Here is a 19,010-nt window from a genome sequence, read left to right as displayed (position 1 = left end):
GAAATAGCACAGTGTGATTCAGATTACACTCCTGGCTAGTGATATAAACCAAATGACTTGAAGGACAAGAAGATGTAAATTAACCACAAGGACCATGATCACTGGAGATGAAAAGCATATTATCACTAAAGAACTTTCATTTCTTTTAGTCCTAATCCTCAGGATTGTACAGTACTTATTCTGCAGTCACAAATGTCCCAGTGAACGAAGATTCCCTAATACTGTTTTCTTTGTAATATCCAGAAACTAGGTTTTATCATTCACGCTATATAATATAAGGACATTCGAGTGGAGAAGCAAACGGTTATCAGTCACAGTTATTACTTTTTTAACACTAGGCTTTCCATGTAGGTCCAGAAAATGTTTATTATGTAGATTCAATAATAAGAACAATAGGGTACCAGCCTATATTATTTATACGGGGACACAACAAATCATATCAACCTAGGGACCCCATATGCCACAAATATTCCAACTCATGTAACATGAAACAAAGTACAGCTTTATTAGAGCAATACACTCTGAGACAAAAGCATAAAAGTAGTTGGAAACAACTAAAAGAATTATGCGCCACAAAATTGATATGCACAATGGCAAATAAATAAACCACCATGGAATGGTAATCTTGGGAGATAACAATAATCCATATTACAAAATATTATTGTATGCATAGAAAAATGCAGACTCCAGACCCAATCATGCCATATTAGCCCAAATAGGTAAGTGGCCTGGTAGACAAGTACTAATGCAGACAGAGAAGTACTTACAAACCCAGAGAAGACATGGTAAGTCATTGGCACACGCCTCAACGTCAGGCCCTGACCCATGTTTTGCCCTACGGCTTCTTCCAGGGGTAATTAGGGGAATAGACAGAACCCACTATATTTATAGGGAAAAAATAATTGTGTCTTTTAGATGTTTTTAACTACTTTTAGGCTTTTGTATCAGTGTGTATTGCTCTAATAAGATGTACTTTGATTCATGGTACATAGAGTTGTATTATTTGTGATAAATAGGGTCTCTAGGTTGAAATAATATAAACAGTAGGAGCAGTGATATAGCTAGTGTTGAATTAATGGACATCATTGCTATTCAAGTGGTAAAATAACAAGACACTAATGCTTAGCAATGAACTTAAATAGGCAGCCAAGTTTAACTGTGCCACTAACAAAGTACATAATCAAAACTTTACAAGCAACGTGGCACCAACAAAAGATGAAATACACTGCATACCATATAAATTCAACCTCCTTATTTAGGCTATAAGTTGTAAAAAATAACATTACAGATATTTGAAGTGAATGCTTACTAGCAGGAACTGAGCTGTAGTTCCTTCAAGTCTGATACTAATTGGATGCTGCTATATTTCTAAAAACTTATAATACTTGCTTTATGCTGGCCATACAGTGTCAGATACAATTATCCAGTGGGAAACTGTTAAGGGAAAGATTACAAATGAAATTTTGCAATATGTTAGAATATCCTCATGATATAGGCACATTTGTTCACTTTTTGCTTTCGATATGGTTGGTGCCGTTTCGCTGTGGTGCTTTAAAGGACGGAGGATGGATTTGATTAATACAAAAGTATATACGATTTTATCTGCCTAATGAATGGGCTTAATATTGCATGGGGCATTGTATACTGCCAGTACTGCCGCATTTAATGGGTTGTATGGGAATAGAAGAAAGGGTCTGTTTTTTCCCAAATATAGCACCTCTTCTGTTTATGGGTTGTGCCTGGTATTGCAGCTCAAGCCATTTATTTGAATTAATTTCAAAGGCTATGAGCCGCAATAACGGACAAACCCCATAGACAAGAGTGGCTGTGTTTTTTTAGGAAAAAAAGCTAATAATATTTCACAATCTCAAGCAATCCCTTTATGGTGATAGATTAAAGAAGCACTACTTTTTGCCTATATAGTGTAGCATAGGCTATTATTAAAAAATAATGTAGAGTCTCTTGTGTATGCCTTGTGTATACCTGTTTTCGTTGATGAGCCATTTATGGGTTGGCTGCCATCTTGGTTCCTTATTCCCATCATATGTGGGTCCCTTTAATGCAGCTTACATTTCTCATGATGCTTCTGGCTTTGCAGAGGAAGAGGGGTTGGTGTTTCATCACACACTACTTGCTCTGCTCTGAGTCCTATCTAAGTGCAGCAAGTGATAGATCTGTGACATAGAACTTCTCTCACCACTCTGTAGAGTCTCAGTATTTCCTATGTGTGATGCATCTTCACACTGGTCTTTCTGCCTCCTGCTAGTGATAGATGTATCCATGTCAGTTTTTATACAGGAGAGCAGTGAGAAACTGCATCTCATATAAATGCTCTGGACTCTCTGCACACAGCGCTCATAAATGATATGGACAGTCATTTATATATCCATATTTGGACAGTGACGTCAGGGGCCACTCCTGGAGCGGAATCCCCGCTCTGGCAGGGGATTCCGCATTTAGAGTTAAAGAGGCTCTGTCACCAGATTATAAGTGCCCTATCTCCTACATAATCTGATCGGTGCTGTAATGTAGATAACAACAGTGGTTTTTATTTTGAAAAACGATAATTTTTTAGCAAGTTATGAGCAATTTTAGATTGATGCTAATTAGTTTCTTAATGCCCAACTGGGCGTGTTTTTACTTTTTACCAACTGAGCGTTGTACAGAGGAGTGTATGACGCTGACCAATCAGTGTCCAATCAGTGTCATACACTTGTCATTGTTCCAGCCCAGCTTCTTTCACTGCACACACAGTGTGATTGTGCAGTGAAAGAAGCTGGGCTGGAACAATGAGAAGTGTATGACGCTGATTGGTCAGCGTCATAAACTCCTCTGTACAACGCCCAGTTGGTAAAAAGTAAAAACACGCCCAGTTGGTCATTAAGAAACTAATTAGCATTAATCTAAAATTTTTCATAACTTGCTCAAAAATGTTAATTTTTTAAATAAAAACCACTGTTGTTATCTACATTACAGCGCCGATCAGCTTATGTAGGGGATAAAGTATTTATAATCTTGTGACAGAGCCTCTTTAACCCCTGATGTCACTGTCCATATATGGACAGAGACGTCGGGGGCCTCCTGTAGGAGTGTAATCTTCGGCCAGAGGGATTCTGCTCCTACAGGGAGCTACAGTGGTGCTATTTGCAGGAAGGGGGTGCCATTTACGGGGGGGGGGGGGTGTCGCTGTCTGCAGCGGGGAGATTGCTAAATACAGGGGGGGTGTTGCTATCTGCAGTGGGGGTGGCGCTATTTACAGGGGGTGTGGTGCTATCTACAGGGGGGTGCTATATATATGGGGTGTGGCACTATCTACATGGGTACTGTCGCATTATATTGGCACTGTCTACAGGGGACACTGTGGCGCTATCTATATGGGCACTGTGTGGGGCACTATGTGGGCATTATCTACAGGGAGAACTGTGGCACTATGTAGGCACCGTAGCACTATTTACAGTGGGCACTATGTGGGCACTGGCATTGTCTATGTGGACAATGTGGCACTATCTACAGTGGTATTGCGTCACTATCTACATGGGCACTGTCGTGTTTTCAGGGGGTTGGGACAAAAAACCCTAACGAATAAAATGCATTAATTTTTTTAACTTCCATGAAAAACGGATGGCAAATGCTGTTCAAAAACGGTCAGACTGCCGGGAAATTTTTTCAATGAATTATTAAAACTAATCTAGAAAATGAAAGCCTCATAAGTCTTGTAAAAAAAACTAAGTAAAAATAGTTGTGATATTTAAAGCGGTTTCAAAGATATTATCGTTTAAAGAAGTGCATATCAAAAATGGAAAATTTGACCTGGACACAGGGGCATCAATGACCCTTGGTCATGAAACGGTTAAACCCTAATAGATCCCCCTCCTTGAACCATGCAGTTGTGCATACTAATAACACTTGTAGCTAGGCAACAGCCCAAAAATATACATACCACTGCTTAACAAATAGCAGGTCCTAATTATTTTATATTGGTTAGGCCTCATGCACACGACCGTAAAAACTCCCGTTATTACGGGTCGTAATTACGACCCGTAATAACGGGCTCATAGACTTCTATTGGCGACGGGTGCCTTCCCGTTTTCTCACGGGAAGGTGCCCGTGCCGTTGAAAAAGATAGAACATGTCCTATTTCAGGCCGTAATAACGGCACGGACAGTCCATAGAAGTCTATGGAGCTCTCGTAATGACGGGTGGCTACATGTGTGCACCCATCATTACGGCAGCGTTGCTAAGCGACGTCAGTAAATAGTCACTGTCCAGGGAGCTGAAAGAGTTAACTGATCGGCAGTAACTCTTTCAGCACCCTGGACAGTGACTACCGATCAGTATAAACCTGTAAAAAATAAAAATAAAAGACTTTCATACTTACCGACAACTTCCTGCTTCCTCCAGTCCGGTCTCCCGCCCGTTGCCTTGGTGACGCGTCCCTCTCGACATCCGGCCCGACGTCCTAGATGACTTTTCAGGCCATGTGACCGCTGCAGCCAATCACAGGTCAATCACAGGCTGCAGCGGTCACATGGACTGCCGCGTCATCCAGGGATGTCGGGCTGGATGTGAAGAGAGGGACGCGTCACCAAGACAACGGCCGGGTAAGTATGAATTTCTTTAACTTTTATTACAGAAAAGGCTGTCCCTTCTCTCTATCCTGCACTGATAGAGAGAAGGGGCTGCCGATTAGTGCAGTGCTATTTTGCCGCCAAAAACGTGCCCGTAAATACGGGTGGAATACTGGTGACACCGGACCCATATTTACGGGCACGGGTTCGTAAATACTGGTGCAAAACGGGTGGAATACGTGTGACACCGGACCCGTATTTACGCCAGTATTTACGGGTGGGAAAAAATACGGTCGTGTGCATGAGGCCTTAGTCTGAAGACTTGAGCAGAAACAACACACAATTTTATGTCTGGATTATACTGTCATGTCTTTCTTTTGTGTTATTTCTTTGCACTTTTACTATGTTTTTTTGCATGGTGCAAATACAAATGGAAGGTTTTAAATAGATTTTGTTTATTTTGGTGTGTTCACATTTGCATATTTTCATCCATGATATTTTATCTAAGTGGTTTGCTTTTAAGCATCTGGAATCATGACAACACTGTTCCTGTAATGAAATGTGTTATTACTTCATGCACAAAGTCTTATTGTAGCATTATGTCATGTAATCACATTTATATGGTTTCAGTTTGAGCAGGCTGTGGGTGCAGAGTATACATGGATTGAGGATACTAAAAATAAAATGATGGCTCTCGGTCACATTAGGCTTGAGCAAGACCAGACCATGGCTCAGCTTCAAGTTCAAAAGGTAATGAAATGTGCTTAGGATGTAAGGCGACTAGCTGCAGACAAATGTAAAATTATTTAACAGGAACTGATGAATATTTTTATTTTTACAGGGATTTACGATGGAAATTTTAAGACACAAAGATACAATAGATGAACTAGTCAAATTAGGACATGAAGTAATAAATTCTTTCAGCGAGGATGAGAAACAAACTATGTTGGTATGTTCAGTTGTAAACAAGTGAATGTAAGCTCATTATATTTATTACCATCCTCATCATCTAGGATGCACAAGGTGCTTGTAAATAACCTTCTATTTAGGGTCAACCTCTTCACCAGACTACACTGGCCCAGATTTTGACATGATAATGAGACCTAGCGACCAGTAGGTCCAGCATAGTCACTTGCTGTTGGCGTTAGGGCCTATTCACATCAGCATTGCCCTTCCGTTTAGGGGTTCCATCTGAGGTTTCTGTCGGGTTAACCCCTCAACGGGAAGGCAAACTGAAACCTTAGCTTTCGTTTCCCTCATCATTGATCTCAATGGTGACGGAAACGCTGGTAAAGGTTTCCGTTTGTCACCGTTTTGACAGAGTTGACTGCGCTATTGATACCGTCAAAACAACAGGAGGTTTCAGTTTGCCTTTCCATTGAGGGTTTAACCCGACGCAAACCTCAGATGGAACCCCTCAACGGAAGGGCAACACTGATGTGGACACAGCCTTATTCACTATTTTAGCCTGTTACTCCTTATTGATTATAGGAGCTTTGTGTACAATGATATCAGCAAAACTTAAGCAGTAATTAAAAGCTCACATACACATGTCATTCAAAGCTGTAGAGCGCCCCTTCTCCCACCTGTCCTTTGGGGTACCTTAGGCACCCCAATCTGATGCTGCTTCTAATGCTATCATTCCGGGGATGGGTTGAAATGTGTTATTTTACTAGTAGCCTGACAACATTTTGCTTGTGAAAAAACGAATCTTTTGATTGTATCAAGCGCTGTACATCCAACTTAAGCTGGCCTAGGACATAAGGTTTAAGTTGAACCAATAAGTTATCCAGCTGTAATTTTGTAAACATTTCCATTCACAATAAAGATCAGTAGATATAGTAGGAAGAAAAAAAAGAACCGCCTCTATTATAATTTCTGTTAATCAAACCATAAACTTAAGGCTGGCCAAAAGGGCTGGCCATACTCATTAGATGTATGTTGTTCGAAACCGCCAATTTTGGTGGTTCCGGCCGAACATCTAATGTGTATGGCGGCGTCCCGTCTCTTCCCAGATGTCAGGGGAGAGAAGGGTCGTGCATGTTGAATTTCAACATGCCCAATCCTTTTGTTTGCAATTAGACAAACGCTGCCAGGCGAGTCTGGCATCGGCTTTCTTCCTGAGAACACATGTACATTCGGCCAAGCTGAGTGTAAATGTGTATCGGGGAGTCGAGAGGAATAGACAACGGCTAAATGAACAGTCAGCCGACAGCTATCTAAAATGTATAGCCAGTTTTAAGGTGACAATACACATTAGATAACTGTTGACTGTTATCTTTTCCAGTTCCAAAAATAACATGCACACTCGGCTGAGCAAAGGAGAGAGAGGAAAAAGCCAATGCCACACTACTCTCGCAGCAAATCCATGAGGATCCTGCCATACACACTTATAATCTGTCTTTATCTTTTTTTTTTATTGCAAGCATAATAAACAGTACAGATAGGAAGATAATAAAATATATAAGTACATAAAGCACAAAAAGAGAACATATCTGTGTTGTCATATATGGAAATAATGTGTTTATTACTTTTTAATAATCATGGACCCTGGGAACAGCAGAGTTGAGGGTTTAAGCTACGGGCAAAGTGATATCTGACTTTCGGCTTTCCTCCAATCTTAGTTTTTCAGACTTTGTTCAATGAGGTACATAGCCATAAATACTGAAAAAGGCTGAATTGTCTTGGATGTTTCATATCCAGACTGTGCCAGCGAATGTTAGGCCAAAAACCTATCACATGTAGGATTCTGTCCAGCCCCATCATTCTGTTAGTGAGGATGCGCTAACAGAGTTTTGACTTTCTGTCAATGCTAATGTAATGGCAGGAAGGAGGTGAAGGGAAAGTGAGCCCTAATCTACCCACCGCCCTGTCCCTGCCTACTTGCAACGACCCGCCCTAGGCGACGAGGTACAACTGGGCGGCGGTCCCTACGCTGGCTAAGTGCACAGGAAGACAAACAGGGAACACGCAAGGGAAGGGGCAGTAGCCACGGAACGCCACGAGGAAACGGGGCGGCGAACGAACAGTCAGGACCAGGACGAAGTGAGTACACCCGAGCGGACACGGAGACAGAAGCAAGCCAGGGCAAGCAAAGCAGGTCAAGCAGAACTGCAGCAAGGCAGAAGCACGGCAGAAGGAGGCTGGAGCAAGCAGCAGTGGGGCCAGGAATCCAAAAGAATTACAAGCACTGAGGGAGAGCACAGGGCAGGTAATAAAGGGCAGGGGGCGGAGCTAACTCCGAGAGACCAGGCCGCGATAGGCTCTCCCACTCCTGAGCCTGCCACCCTGGTTGGTGGGAGAAGGTGTCAGTCGAACAGGTCTGGCCTCAGGTGTGGATTGATTAATCCCAGGAGTGTAGCTAGATGAAGTACCTGGCAGATCCCTAACAGTACTCCCCCTTTTATGAGGGGCCACCGGACCCTTACTAAGGGGACCCGGTTTAGTGGGGAAGAGGAGGTGGAACCTCCTGATCAATACCCCAGCGTGAACATCACGGGCAGGTACCCAAGTCCTCTCCTCCGGCCCGTATCCTCTCCAATGGACCAGGTACTGGAGGGAGCCCTGGACCATCCTACTGTCCATAATCTTGGCCACCTCGAATTCCACCCCCTCAGGGGTGAGAACGGGAACAGGAGGTATCCTCGAGGGGGACCAGGACGGGGAGCAGCGTTTAAGGAGGGAGGCATGGAAGACGTCATGTATGCGAAATGATGGGGGGAGCTCCAGACGGAAGGATACAGGGTTGAGGACTTCAATGATCTTATAAGGTCCAATAAATCGGGGAGCAAACTTCCTGGACGGGACCTTAAGGCGCAAGTTCCTGGACGACAACCAGACCAAATCCCCGACGACAAACCGGGGGTTAGCAGAACGTCTACTATCCGCCTGAATCTTTTGTGCGCTCTGGGACGCCTCTAGGTTCTTCTGAACCTGGGCCCAGACAGTGCACAGTTCCCGATGAACCTCCTCTACCTCAGGATTATTGGAACAACCAGGGGAGACGGAGGAGAACCTAGGGTTAAACCCGAAATTACAGAAAAACGGGGAGACCCCTGACGAGTTACTGACCCGGTTATTCAGGGAAAATTCAGCAAGGGGAAGGAATGAGACCCAATCGAATTGACAGTCAGAGATGAAACACCTTAAATATTGTTCCAGGGATTGGTTGGTCCTTTCCGTTTGGCCATTGGTTTCGGGATGGAAGGCGGAGGAGAAGGACAGATCAATCTCCAACTTTTTACAAAAAGCTCTCCAAAATAAGGAAACAAATTGTACCCCTCTGTCAGAAACGATATTGACTGGGGCCCCATGGAGACGCAGGATGTGTTTCACAAACAAAGAAGCTAACGTCTTGGCGTTAGGTAGCTTCTTAAGGGGCACAAAGTGGCACATCTTGCTGAAGCGGTCGACTACCACCCACACCACCGACTTGCCCTGAGATGGAGGCAAATCGGTGATAAAATCCATGGAGATATGGGTCCAAGGTCTCTGGGGAATGGGCAAGGAACGTAGTAGGCCCGCAGGTCGGGACCTAGGGGTTTTGGACCTAGCGCAAACCTCACAAGCGGCGACGTAAGCCCTAACATCTTTAGGCAACCCAGGCCACCAATAGTTTCTGGTAATGAGGTGTTTGGTGCCCAAGATGCCAGGATGACCGGATAGAGCGGAGTCATGGTTTTCCCTGAGTACCCTCAGCCGGTATTGCAGGGGAACAAACAGTTTGTCCCCAGGGACGTTCCCGGGAGCTGCACCCTGATCAGCCGCGATATCAGAAGCTAAATCAGAATCCGTGGCAGAGACGATTATACCAGGGGGTAAAATACAAGCGGGATCCTTCTCGGAAGGAGGATTGGCCATGAAACTACGTGACAGAGCGTCAGCCTTAATATTCTTGGACCCAGCCCTATAGGTAACCAAGAAATTAAATCTGGTAAAGAATAGTGCCCACCGAGCTTGTCTAGGATTAAGCCTCCGGGCCGATTCTAGGAAAACCAGATTCTTGTGATCCGTAAGGACCGTTACCTGGTGTCTGGCCCCCTCCAGGAAGTGCCGCCACTCCTCAAAAGCCCATTTAATGGCTAGAAGTTCGCGGTTGCCAATATCATAGTTACTCTCCGTGGGCGAAAACTTCCTAGAGAAGTAAGCACAGGGGCGGAGATGGGTGAGGGAGCTGGTACCCTGGGACAGGACGGCCCCCACTCCCACCTCGGAAGCGTCAACCTCCACAATAAATGGCTCCTCTTGGTTGGGCTGAATCAGCACGGGGGCCCAGATAAAGCACTTCTTGAGAGTCTCAAAGGCCTGGACGGCCTCAGGGGGCCAATGGAGGACATCGGCACCCTTGCGGGTAAGGTCCGTAAGAGGCTTAGCGACGACCGAGAAGTTGGCAATAAATCTCCTGTAATAGTTGGCGAACCCTAAAAAACACTGTAACGCCTTAAGGGAGGCAGGTTGGACCCATTCCGCCACAGCTTGAACCTTGGCAGGGTCCATGCGGAATTCATGAGGAGTGAGGATTTGCCCTAAAAATGGTATCTCCTGTACCCCAAAGACACATTTTTCAGTTTTAGCAAACAGATTATTCTCCCGAAGGACCTGGAGCACCTTCCTGACATGCTCCACGTGGGAGGACCAGTCCTTGGAAAACACCAGTATGTCATCAAGGTACACAACAAGAAAATTACCCAGGTACTCTCTCAGGATTTCATTAATAAAATTCTGGAAGACAGCAGGGGCATTACACAACCCAAAGGGCATGACCAGGTATTCGAAATGACCCTCGGGTGTGTTGAACGCAGTTTTCCACTCATCCCCCTCTTTGATGCGGATAAGGTTATATGCCCCCCGTAGATCGAACTTAGAAAACCATTGGGCTCCCTGAACCTGATTAAAAAGATCCGGAATCAAAGGAAGTGGGTACTGGTTCCTTACGGTGACCTTATTCAGGTTACGATAATCAATGCACGGCCTAAGACCACCATCCTTCTTCCCCACGAAGAAGAAGCCAGCACCTACAGGAGAAGTCGAGGGGCGAATGAAACCCTTGGCCAGGCATTCTTGGATATACACCCTCATCGCTTCACGTTCAGGACATGAAAGATTAAATATCCTACCCTTAGGAAGCTTGGCACCAGGCACCAAATCGATAGCGCAATCGTAATCTCTATGGGGGGGCAACACCTCGGAGGCCTCCTTAGAAAACACATCGGCGAAGTCCTGAACAAACTCAGGAAGTGTGTTTACCTCCTCCCGGGGAGAAATAGAGTTAACAGAAAGACATGACATCAGACATTCATTACCCCATTTGGTGAGATCCCCAGTATTCCAATCAAATGTGGGATTATGCAACTGCAACCAGGGAAGGCCTAAAACCAGATCAGACGATAATCCCTGCATCACCAGTACAGAGCACTGCTCCAAATGCATGGAGCCAACCAGGAGTTCAAAAACAGGAGTATGCTGAGTAAAATAACCATTAGCAAGGGGTGTTGAGTCGATTCCTACTACAGGGATAGGATAAGGTAAATCAATACAAGGCATCTTTAGAGACATAGCAAATTCCACAGACATGATATTAGCAGATGAGCCAGAATCCACGAAAGCACTGCCCGTGGCAGACCGGCCAGCAAACGAGACCTGAAAGGGAAGCAAAATTTTATTGCGTTTCACATTAACGGGAAATACCTGTGCGCCCAAGTGACCTCCCCGATGATCACTTAGGCGCGGAAGTTTTCCGGCTTCTTATTCTTGCGCCTGGGACAGGTGTTCAGTAGATGCTTGTCGTCCCCACAGTAGAAGCAGAGACCATTCATTCTGCGAAACTCCCTACGTTGTCGAGGGGACATGGAGGCCCCGAGTTGCATAGGTACCTCCGAGTCCTCCGTGGAGGGGCGAGGAGACGGGACCTCGGGGGGAATCGCAGAAAAGTCAGAGGGGAGCACACTGAAGCGTTCTAGCTGACGTTCCCTGAGACGTCGGTCAAGTCGTACTGCTAGGGCCATAACCTGGTCAAGGGAGTCAGGCGAGGGGTAGCTAACCAGCAGATCCTTCAGGGCGTCAGATAATCCTAACCTAAACTGGCACCTTAGGGCCGGATCGTTCCACTGAGAAGCTACGCACCACTTCCTAAAATCAGAACAGTATTCCTCAACCGGTCTTCTACCCTGACGTAAGGTCACCAGCTGACTCTCGGCTAAAGCAGTCCTGTCAGTCTCGTCGTAAATGAGTCCGAGGGCAGAGAAAAAACGATCAACAGAGGAAAGTTCAGGGGCGTCAGGAGCCAAGGAGAAGGCCCACTCTTGGGGCCCTTCCTGGAGTCGGGATATGATGATACCCACCCGCTGGTTCTCGGAACCTGAGGAGTGGGGCTTTAGGCGGAAATACAGTCTGCAACTCTCCCGGAAGGAGAGAAACGTCTTACGGTCCCCTGAAAACCGGTCAGGTAACTTGAGGTCGGGTTCTAGAGGTGAGGTGAGGGGTACTACTAAAGCAGCGTCACCCTGATTGACCCTTTGGGCCAGGGCCTGGACCTGTAGGGAGAGGCCCTGCATCTGCTGGGTCAGGGTCTCAAGGGGGTCCATGATAGCGTCAGCGTAGGAGAAATGGTAGACTAGGTAAGGGCTTGTAATTATGTAATGGCAGGAAGGAGGTGAAGGGAAAGTGAGCCCTAATCTACCCACCGCCCTGTCCCTGCCTACTTGCAACGACCCGCCCTAGGCGACGAGGTACAACTGGGCGGCGGTCCCTACGCTGGCTAAGTGCACAGGAAGACAAACAGGGAACACGCAAGGGAAGGGGCAGTAGCCACGGAACGCCACGAGGAAACGGGGCGGCGAACGAACAGTCAGGACCAGGACGAAGTGAGTACACCCGAGCGGACACGGAGACAGAAGCAAGCCAGGGCAAGCAAAGCAGGTCAAGCAGAACTGCAGCAAGGCAGAAGCACGGCAGAAGCAGGCTGGAGCAAGCAGCAGTAGGGCCAGGAATCCAAAAGAATTACAAGCACTGAGGGAGAGCACAGGGCAGGTAATAAAGGGCAGGGGGCGGAGCTAACTCCGAGAGACCAGGCCGCGATAGGCTCTCCCACTCCTGAGCCTGCCACCCTGGTTGGTGGGAGAAGGTGTCAGTCGAACAGGTCTGGCCTCAGGTGTGGATTGATTAATCCCAGGAGTGTAGCTAGATGAAGTACCTGGCAGATCCCTAACAGCTAATTATTGGATAAAATGATATGTCCAGATGTTATGCTGGTTTACAGCAGGTCACGTTTTATATTATAAGCCTCATAAAACCTACAGACATTTTAATACTATGAATATGAAGGATCATGCCAACGCTACATTCCTTGCTTTGATATAGAATGCATAGTGTACTTTTGAGGCTGCAATTACTGCAAGTTATAAGCCTTAATATTGTCTGCACAGGTTCATCGGAGAGATTACATTCAAATGCATTACATATTAATATCATATTAACATATGCTTTAAGAATGAAACATATTGTATAATGTATCTAGAACAGCATTCTGGTATAACTATTATGTTTGTATCTATATTATTTATAAAGAACAAGCTGACAAACCTGGTGAAGAGTTACGACAACATCTGCCATTTGAATGCTGAAAGGAACCTTCAGCTGGAACGAGCCGCGTCCTTAGTGAATCAGTTCTGGGAAACTTATGAAGAACTCTGGCCATGGTTGACAGAGACGGAGAAAGTGATATCAGAACTGCCACCACCCGCTCTAAATTATGACACATTAAGAGAGCAACAAGAAGATATCCGGGTAGGAATTGCTACCAGATAAGTGGGGAATCTTTAAAGGGATTTTAGCAATAAATAATTTTAGCTTATTTAAAAGAACTAATTGTTACTAGTGTATGGAATTTTATTAATTATTATGCATTCATTAATTTTGTATTATGTTTTGTTGGAGCCCCGCCACCTTTTCTTCGTTGCTGGAAATGAATGCTTTACGTTTAAGAAAATGGAGTCCAAACTATAGATTGGTGGTGACGTCACCAGGCCTCCCTAGATAACTCTGCCCTCTCACTCTACTCTGACTATACTGTCTACACCAGCGCTTTCTAATCTTTTTCTTCCAGGGCCTCAAACCTAGAACGTGGTGATTTTCTGGGCCTCACCAGTAGTCGCAGTCCATGCCAAAATATAAAAAAAATTACATCTTACAATTTGTTTCCTAAATCCAGTACAACATTAAAATAATCACTAGCGGATTCAGTTATGTTTCTAAACCAGAGATTGGTTCAGCCATATAAAAGCCTGTGCAACATATGATCACTTCTGCCAAAACCCCCCCCCCCCCCAGATGCACCTCCTCAATAACTGGGGGGGGGGCCTCACTGTTTAAGAAGCATTGTTCTACACTATTATGGTGCAATAGCCTCAATTTTACAGTAGGCTGTAAAATTAGATGCTTTTTATAATTTTTTTGGACCAGTTTGCAGTGTAGTGTGCCATACCTAAAATTTGACAATCTGGTTAATCCTTATTAATATCATACAATAATTGTCAAGTTTCAGGAACACTAATCGTATTTCTTTTTCTTTGGTTTCATCTGTGTTAGCTGTCATCAGTTGTGATTTGACATTAGCAGATTACGTTGGATCTAGACTTCATTGTTTTGACCTAATTATTTCCGACAGCTTTTTCCCTCTATCTTATTTGACAGGATGACATTAATGCAGCAGTGTTCAATCTGTATATCTGGTGCACATCTAAGATAATAAGATGCTCACTAGAGAGAGAGCAGATCAAAACTGTGCTGTTGTCATCCCTTTCTAAATATTGACACTGTATGAACAAGGCAGTGTGCCTCCATAATTAAGATTTGACGGGAGATTATGAGTACTTGGCACGACAGCTGTCCGCATTAAATTAGTAAAACATTGAGTCCTTTTCTCATTGTAATTGAGATTCTGCCCTTCTATTCTTACATGGAATTTTTGTCAGATTAAGGTTTGCAGCTTCTAAATGTAAACTAGAATGTTTCCATTCACAAACAGCAAGCAGAGACAATGGTCAGGAATTAACACACAAAATATGTTAGAAAATTGTATACATTTTCATTGTACCGGGATTAAGAGGACCTGTCACCTCTCCTGAAATGTCGGTTTTAGTAAATACTTGTATTCCCCATGAAATATCAATTCTGGAACATCTTTTTTTTAGAACTCTGCGTTGTGTCGTTCCTCTGTTTCTTTATAAATTAATTGACAACTGGGTGTTACCATTCCCCATGTCAAAGGGGTGTGTCCCTACACAGTGTCACTCTGTCAGCCCTGATTCGCCATTGCCAATCCCCAACTGGGTGTTACCCCCAACTGTTAACACCCAGTTGTCATTTTCTTTCATACATTTCTAGGAGTAATAACAGAGGAACTGCACAGTGTAGAGTTCTAAGAAACAATGCCCCCAAATTGTTCTTTTATGGGGAATAGAATTACTAAGACTTGTCAGGAGAAAAGTTCAATTTAAGCTTTATCTACATAGGACTGGACAAACTGTTTTATCTGATTTATAATCCAGATTATAATCCAAATTCTTAATAGAATTGTGTCCTATAGCCATGTTAACATTTTAAAAAACGAATATGCAAAGAAATGGCGGTAGTCCTAAGGAATTTGAAAAAGTGAAAAGATTGCAGTACGGAAATGCTGTGTATACAATTACCCAATACATTATTCAAGTGCATCCAAAGGTGAAATGTTATCAGTGTAACTGCTTGGAGCAGACCAGCTACGTCCATAGTCACCCCTGTTTTGCTTTGTTTACTGGTCAAGAAACTTTGGAAAACCAAATACAAGTGATATTTGCTAATTCGAATAATTTCCCAACATCTAAAATACCATTGCATCTTATTTATATTGGCTTAGTATGCCCTGGAAACACTGTGACCTCCACAACCTTCATGTACTGCGTCTTTTTCAGGATGTCATTCCACAACAATGAGGCTGTTTTTGTCGATATGTCACATAACAGATGATAATGTGTCAGTTGTGAAGATCACAGGCATTACTCTTTCTGTAGTATACAGCCTCAGATTACTGTTTTCAACAGTCTCTTAATTTCATTTTACATCCGCAGTTTGAGTACAGATAAGGTTTTGCAGATATTATTTTCTACATAATCGTCCACATCCTTCTCTTTGATTTACCAGCTAGTGTCAGGTAGATGCTTTGTTTTGCCGTGGATATTCTCTGCTTAAAGGCTATTTACACCTTTAAAAATTATATATATATATTTGTTTTGTTTTTTAATTAAACAGTGTATCCATGTGTTTGGTGCAACTTTGTAAATACTTATTATTAAAAATTATTTTTACTTTTTGAGATACAGCTGCTTTGTATCCTGTATACAGAGCAGCTGTACAATATGTTGCGCTAAGACCTGAATCCGTCAAGTCAGCGGGACTGACGAGTTCAGTGACAGTGGATCCTGCGTGTCTCTGACACGCAGGATCCACCTGTTATCGATTACATCTAAGTTCATAACTTAGATGTAATCGATAACAGCTCGAACCCGCAAGTCCCGCTGACCGGGTTAATAATAAGTAATTACAAAGTTGCAAACACACTGATACGCTGTTTTATGAAAAAAATATGTATTTTTTTTTTCCAAAGGTGTACATAGCCTTTAAAGTAAAGGTTTTGTGCACTACACATTTTGCTTACCAAATCACAAACCTTTCAGGTATATTAGCATGAGATCTGGTATGTGAAATATACCTAGTGCAGCTGCTGAGCTTTTTATCACCTACATTACCTGAGAAGAACATTCTGCATAACTACTAAAAACCAAGACACATGACGTGTCAGGCACACAATCGGTGCATGTGTTCTTTACTCTAACATAGAACGATACCTCTACTTACAGAGGACCTGTCACCTCTCCTGACATGTCTGTTTTTGTAAATACTTGTATCCCCCATAAAATAACACTTCGGAAGCATTTATACTTCGAACTCTGCATTGTGCCGTTCCTCTGTTATTAGTCTTGGAAACGTATGAATAAATTGAGAACTGAGCATTCCCTTTGTCAATAGTGTGTGTACCTACAATCTATTCATATATTTCCGGGAGGAATATCAGAGGAATGGCACAATGCAGAGTTCTCAGAAAAGATGCTCTAACATTGTTATTTTATGGGAAAGTAAAGTATTTAGTAAAACTGACATGTCCTCTTTAAATAGCAAATACCATGTCATGGGTTGTAGCAACAAATTAAATTTTTGTGCTATCCTTGAGTCAAAACATAAAGTTACTCTCTCAAGATAGCTGGATCCAATAAGGCGAGTACAAAACGATTTAGACTTAGCGAGGGCAGTAGATTACCCAGCATGCCTGAGTAAGTAGATCTAGGGTCATGTCCAAAATGCTGAATAAAGCCTGAAGTGGAACATATTTTATTTAGCAGAGGATTTTCATATACTGGGTAATGTTACTCTACACAAAAGCTTTAGGGCATGACCAGACGTGGCGGAATTGCTCTGTAATTCCGCTGCGGACAGTCCGCAGCGGAAATCCGCAGCATACACGTTTCTCCATTGCTTTCCACAGCTTTTTAGTTGTGTTCGTTTACACGTTGCGGACAATTCCGCTGCGGAGCATAGGCTGCGGTGCGGAATTTGGTGTCCGCAGCATACACTGACTATTGCGGACGTGTAGCGGACTTGTTGCGGACTCATTATGGAATTTCTCCATTGACTTCAATGGAGAGTTAAAATTCCGCAATGAAGTCCGCAGTTGTTGTGTGTGCTGCGTAGCATATTTGTTTTACGAACATGGCATTTCTTCATTCTGGCTGGACCTATGTATTTCTAGGTCTACAGCAAGACTGAGGAAGTCAATGGGGCTCCCGTAATTACGGGTGACTACGTGTGTGCACCCGTAATTACGGGAGCGTTGCTAGGCGACGTCAGTAAATAGTCACTGCCCAGGGTGCTGGAAGAGTTAAGCGATCGGCAGTAACTGTTTCAGCACCCTGGACAGTGACTACCGATCACAATATAGATCGACGTGTAAAAAAAAAACAAGTTCATACTTACTGAGAACTCCCTGCTTCTTCCTCCAGTCCGGCCTCCCGGGATGACGTTTCAGTCCAAGTGACGGCTGCAGCCAATCACAGGCTGCAGCGGTCACATGGACTGCCGCGTCATCCAGGGAGGTCGGGCTGGATGTCGAAAGAGGGACGCGTCACCAAGACAACGGCCGGGTAAGTATGAATTTCTTTGACTTTTACTAGGGAAAGGGCTGTCCCTTCTCTCTATCCTGCACTGATAGAGAGAAGGGAAGTACTTTCACCTCAATACGCAACGGCCAGTCCGCATCAATTTACTGCACATATTAGGCAGAGCCGCAACAGAATCTGCAACGCAGATTCTGTGCGGCATTGATGCGGACAGTGGCGGAAGAACTCCGCCACGTCTGGTCATTCCCTAAGGTGGGATTTCCAATTATACCAAACTACCTGAAATTCTAGGATAGCTGGAGACTCCGCTAATCGCATTGCTGGGGTCTTTTTCTATCAATTTGCATTGTTGTTTTCTTGATGGTAACCAGAAAAAAACACTCATGAAAAATCCCACCTAAAAATTGCGCACAGAAAAATCCCACGATCATATATGCGCACAAGAAAAATACCCACTTGGAAAATTGCCCAGACTTAAAAAAATTACCCACACGGAGCTCTATGTGATTCAAACAGAGCCGTGTTATTGTAGCAGCATGTAATGTGCTGTGTGTGCAAATCTCTGTGTTATCTGCTAACTGAACAGTCAGTTAAATCTGACTGTACTTACATGTATCTACATGATATATGATATCTTTGTATTAATATAATATACGTATGTTTAGTATCTATACACTGGGGGAGGTGTGTTAAAGCGTACTCCCAACTATACAGACATTATTTAGAAAGACAATTTTAGTGCAAGAGTGGCCTTAATAATATTTTTTCTAATTAGCTTGTATTAGCGATATGGCTTCTAACTACATCACGGTCTGTGAATAGTCCGTGCCGCCGGCTGCTCATAACTCTGCAGGAGGAGACAGAACGTCCTGCTTGTCTCCATGGCTCCTGTATCTAGAACGGCTGCAAGTGCTGTAGAATGTAATGTCATCCTATAGCGCTATACACAGTCCATGCTGTACTTAGAAGCAAAGTCAATGATACAAGTTATTTAGAAAAAACATTATTGTGCCCACTCCTGCACTATAATCGTTTTCTTAAATGTCATATTAATTGGAGGTAAGCTTTAAAGATACTTTTATTCAGGCAATTTGATATCATGCGTGAATACTCATTATTGTTTTTCCTTCTAAGAAACTGTTCACTTTTATTTCCTGTATTTTCCCTAACAAACATTTACACTCGAGCACTAGGGCATTTATAGGTGGCCGATAACGGCCGTGGGTATCACAGC

At 43.8% G+C, this 19,010-nt stretch overlaps 1 protein-coding gene across 14 annotated transcripts in view; it reads left to right on the top strand.

Annotated features, from left to right (window-relative positions):
• Nucleotides 1–19,010, top strand: part of DST (dystonin) — a 546,107-nt gene that overhangs the window by 486,840 nt on the left and 40,257 nt on the right. For all 14 annotated transcript variants that reach the window (XM_075861968.1, XM_075861975.1, XM_075861963.1 and 11 more), the window contains 3 exons: nt 5,199–5,318; nt 5,410–5,517; nt 13,134–13,352. In XM_075861968.1, coding sequence (XP_075718083.1) covers nt 5,199–5,318; nt 5,410–5,517; nt 13,134–13,352 — 447 coding nt within the window. The remainder of the gene's footprint in view (nt 1–5,198; nt 5,319–5,409; nt 5,518–13,133; nt 13,353–19,010) is intronic.

Source organism: Rhinoderma darwinii, chromosome 4 (assembly GCF_050947455.1).
Source record: "Rhinoderma darwinii isolate aRhiDar2 chromosome 4, aRhiDar2.hap1, whole genome shotgun sequence".
Taxonomy (NCBI): domain Eukaryota; kingdom Metazoa; phylum Chordata; class Amphibia; order Anura; family Rhinodermatidae; genus Rhinoderma; species Rhinoderma darwinii.
The sequence above is the reverse complement of the archived record's forward strand: the minus strand, read 5'-3'. Positions and strand labels throughout refer to the sequence as shown.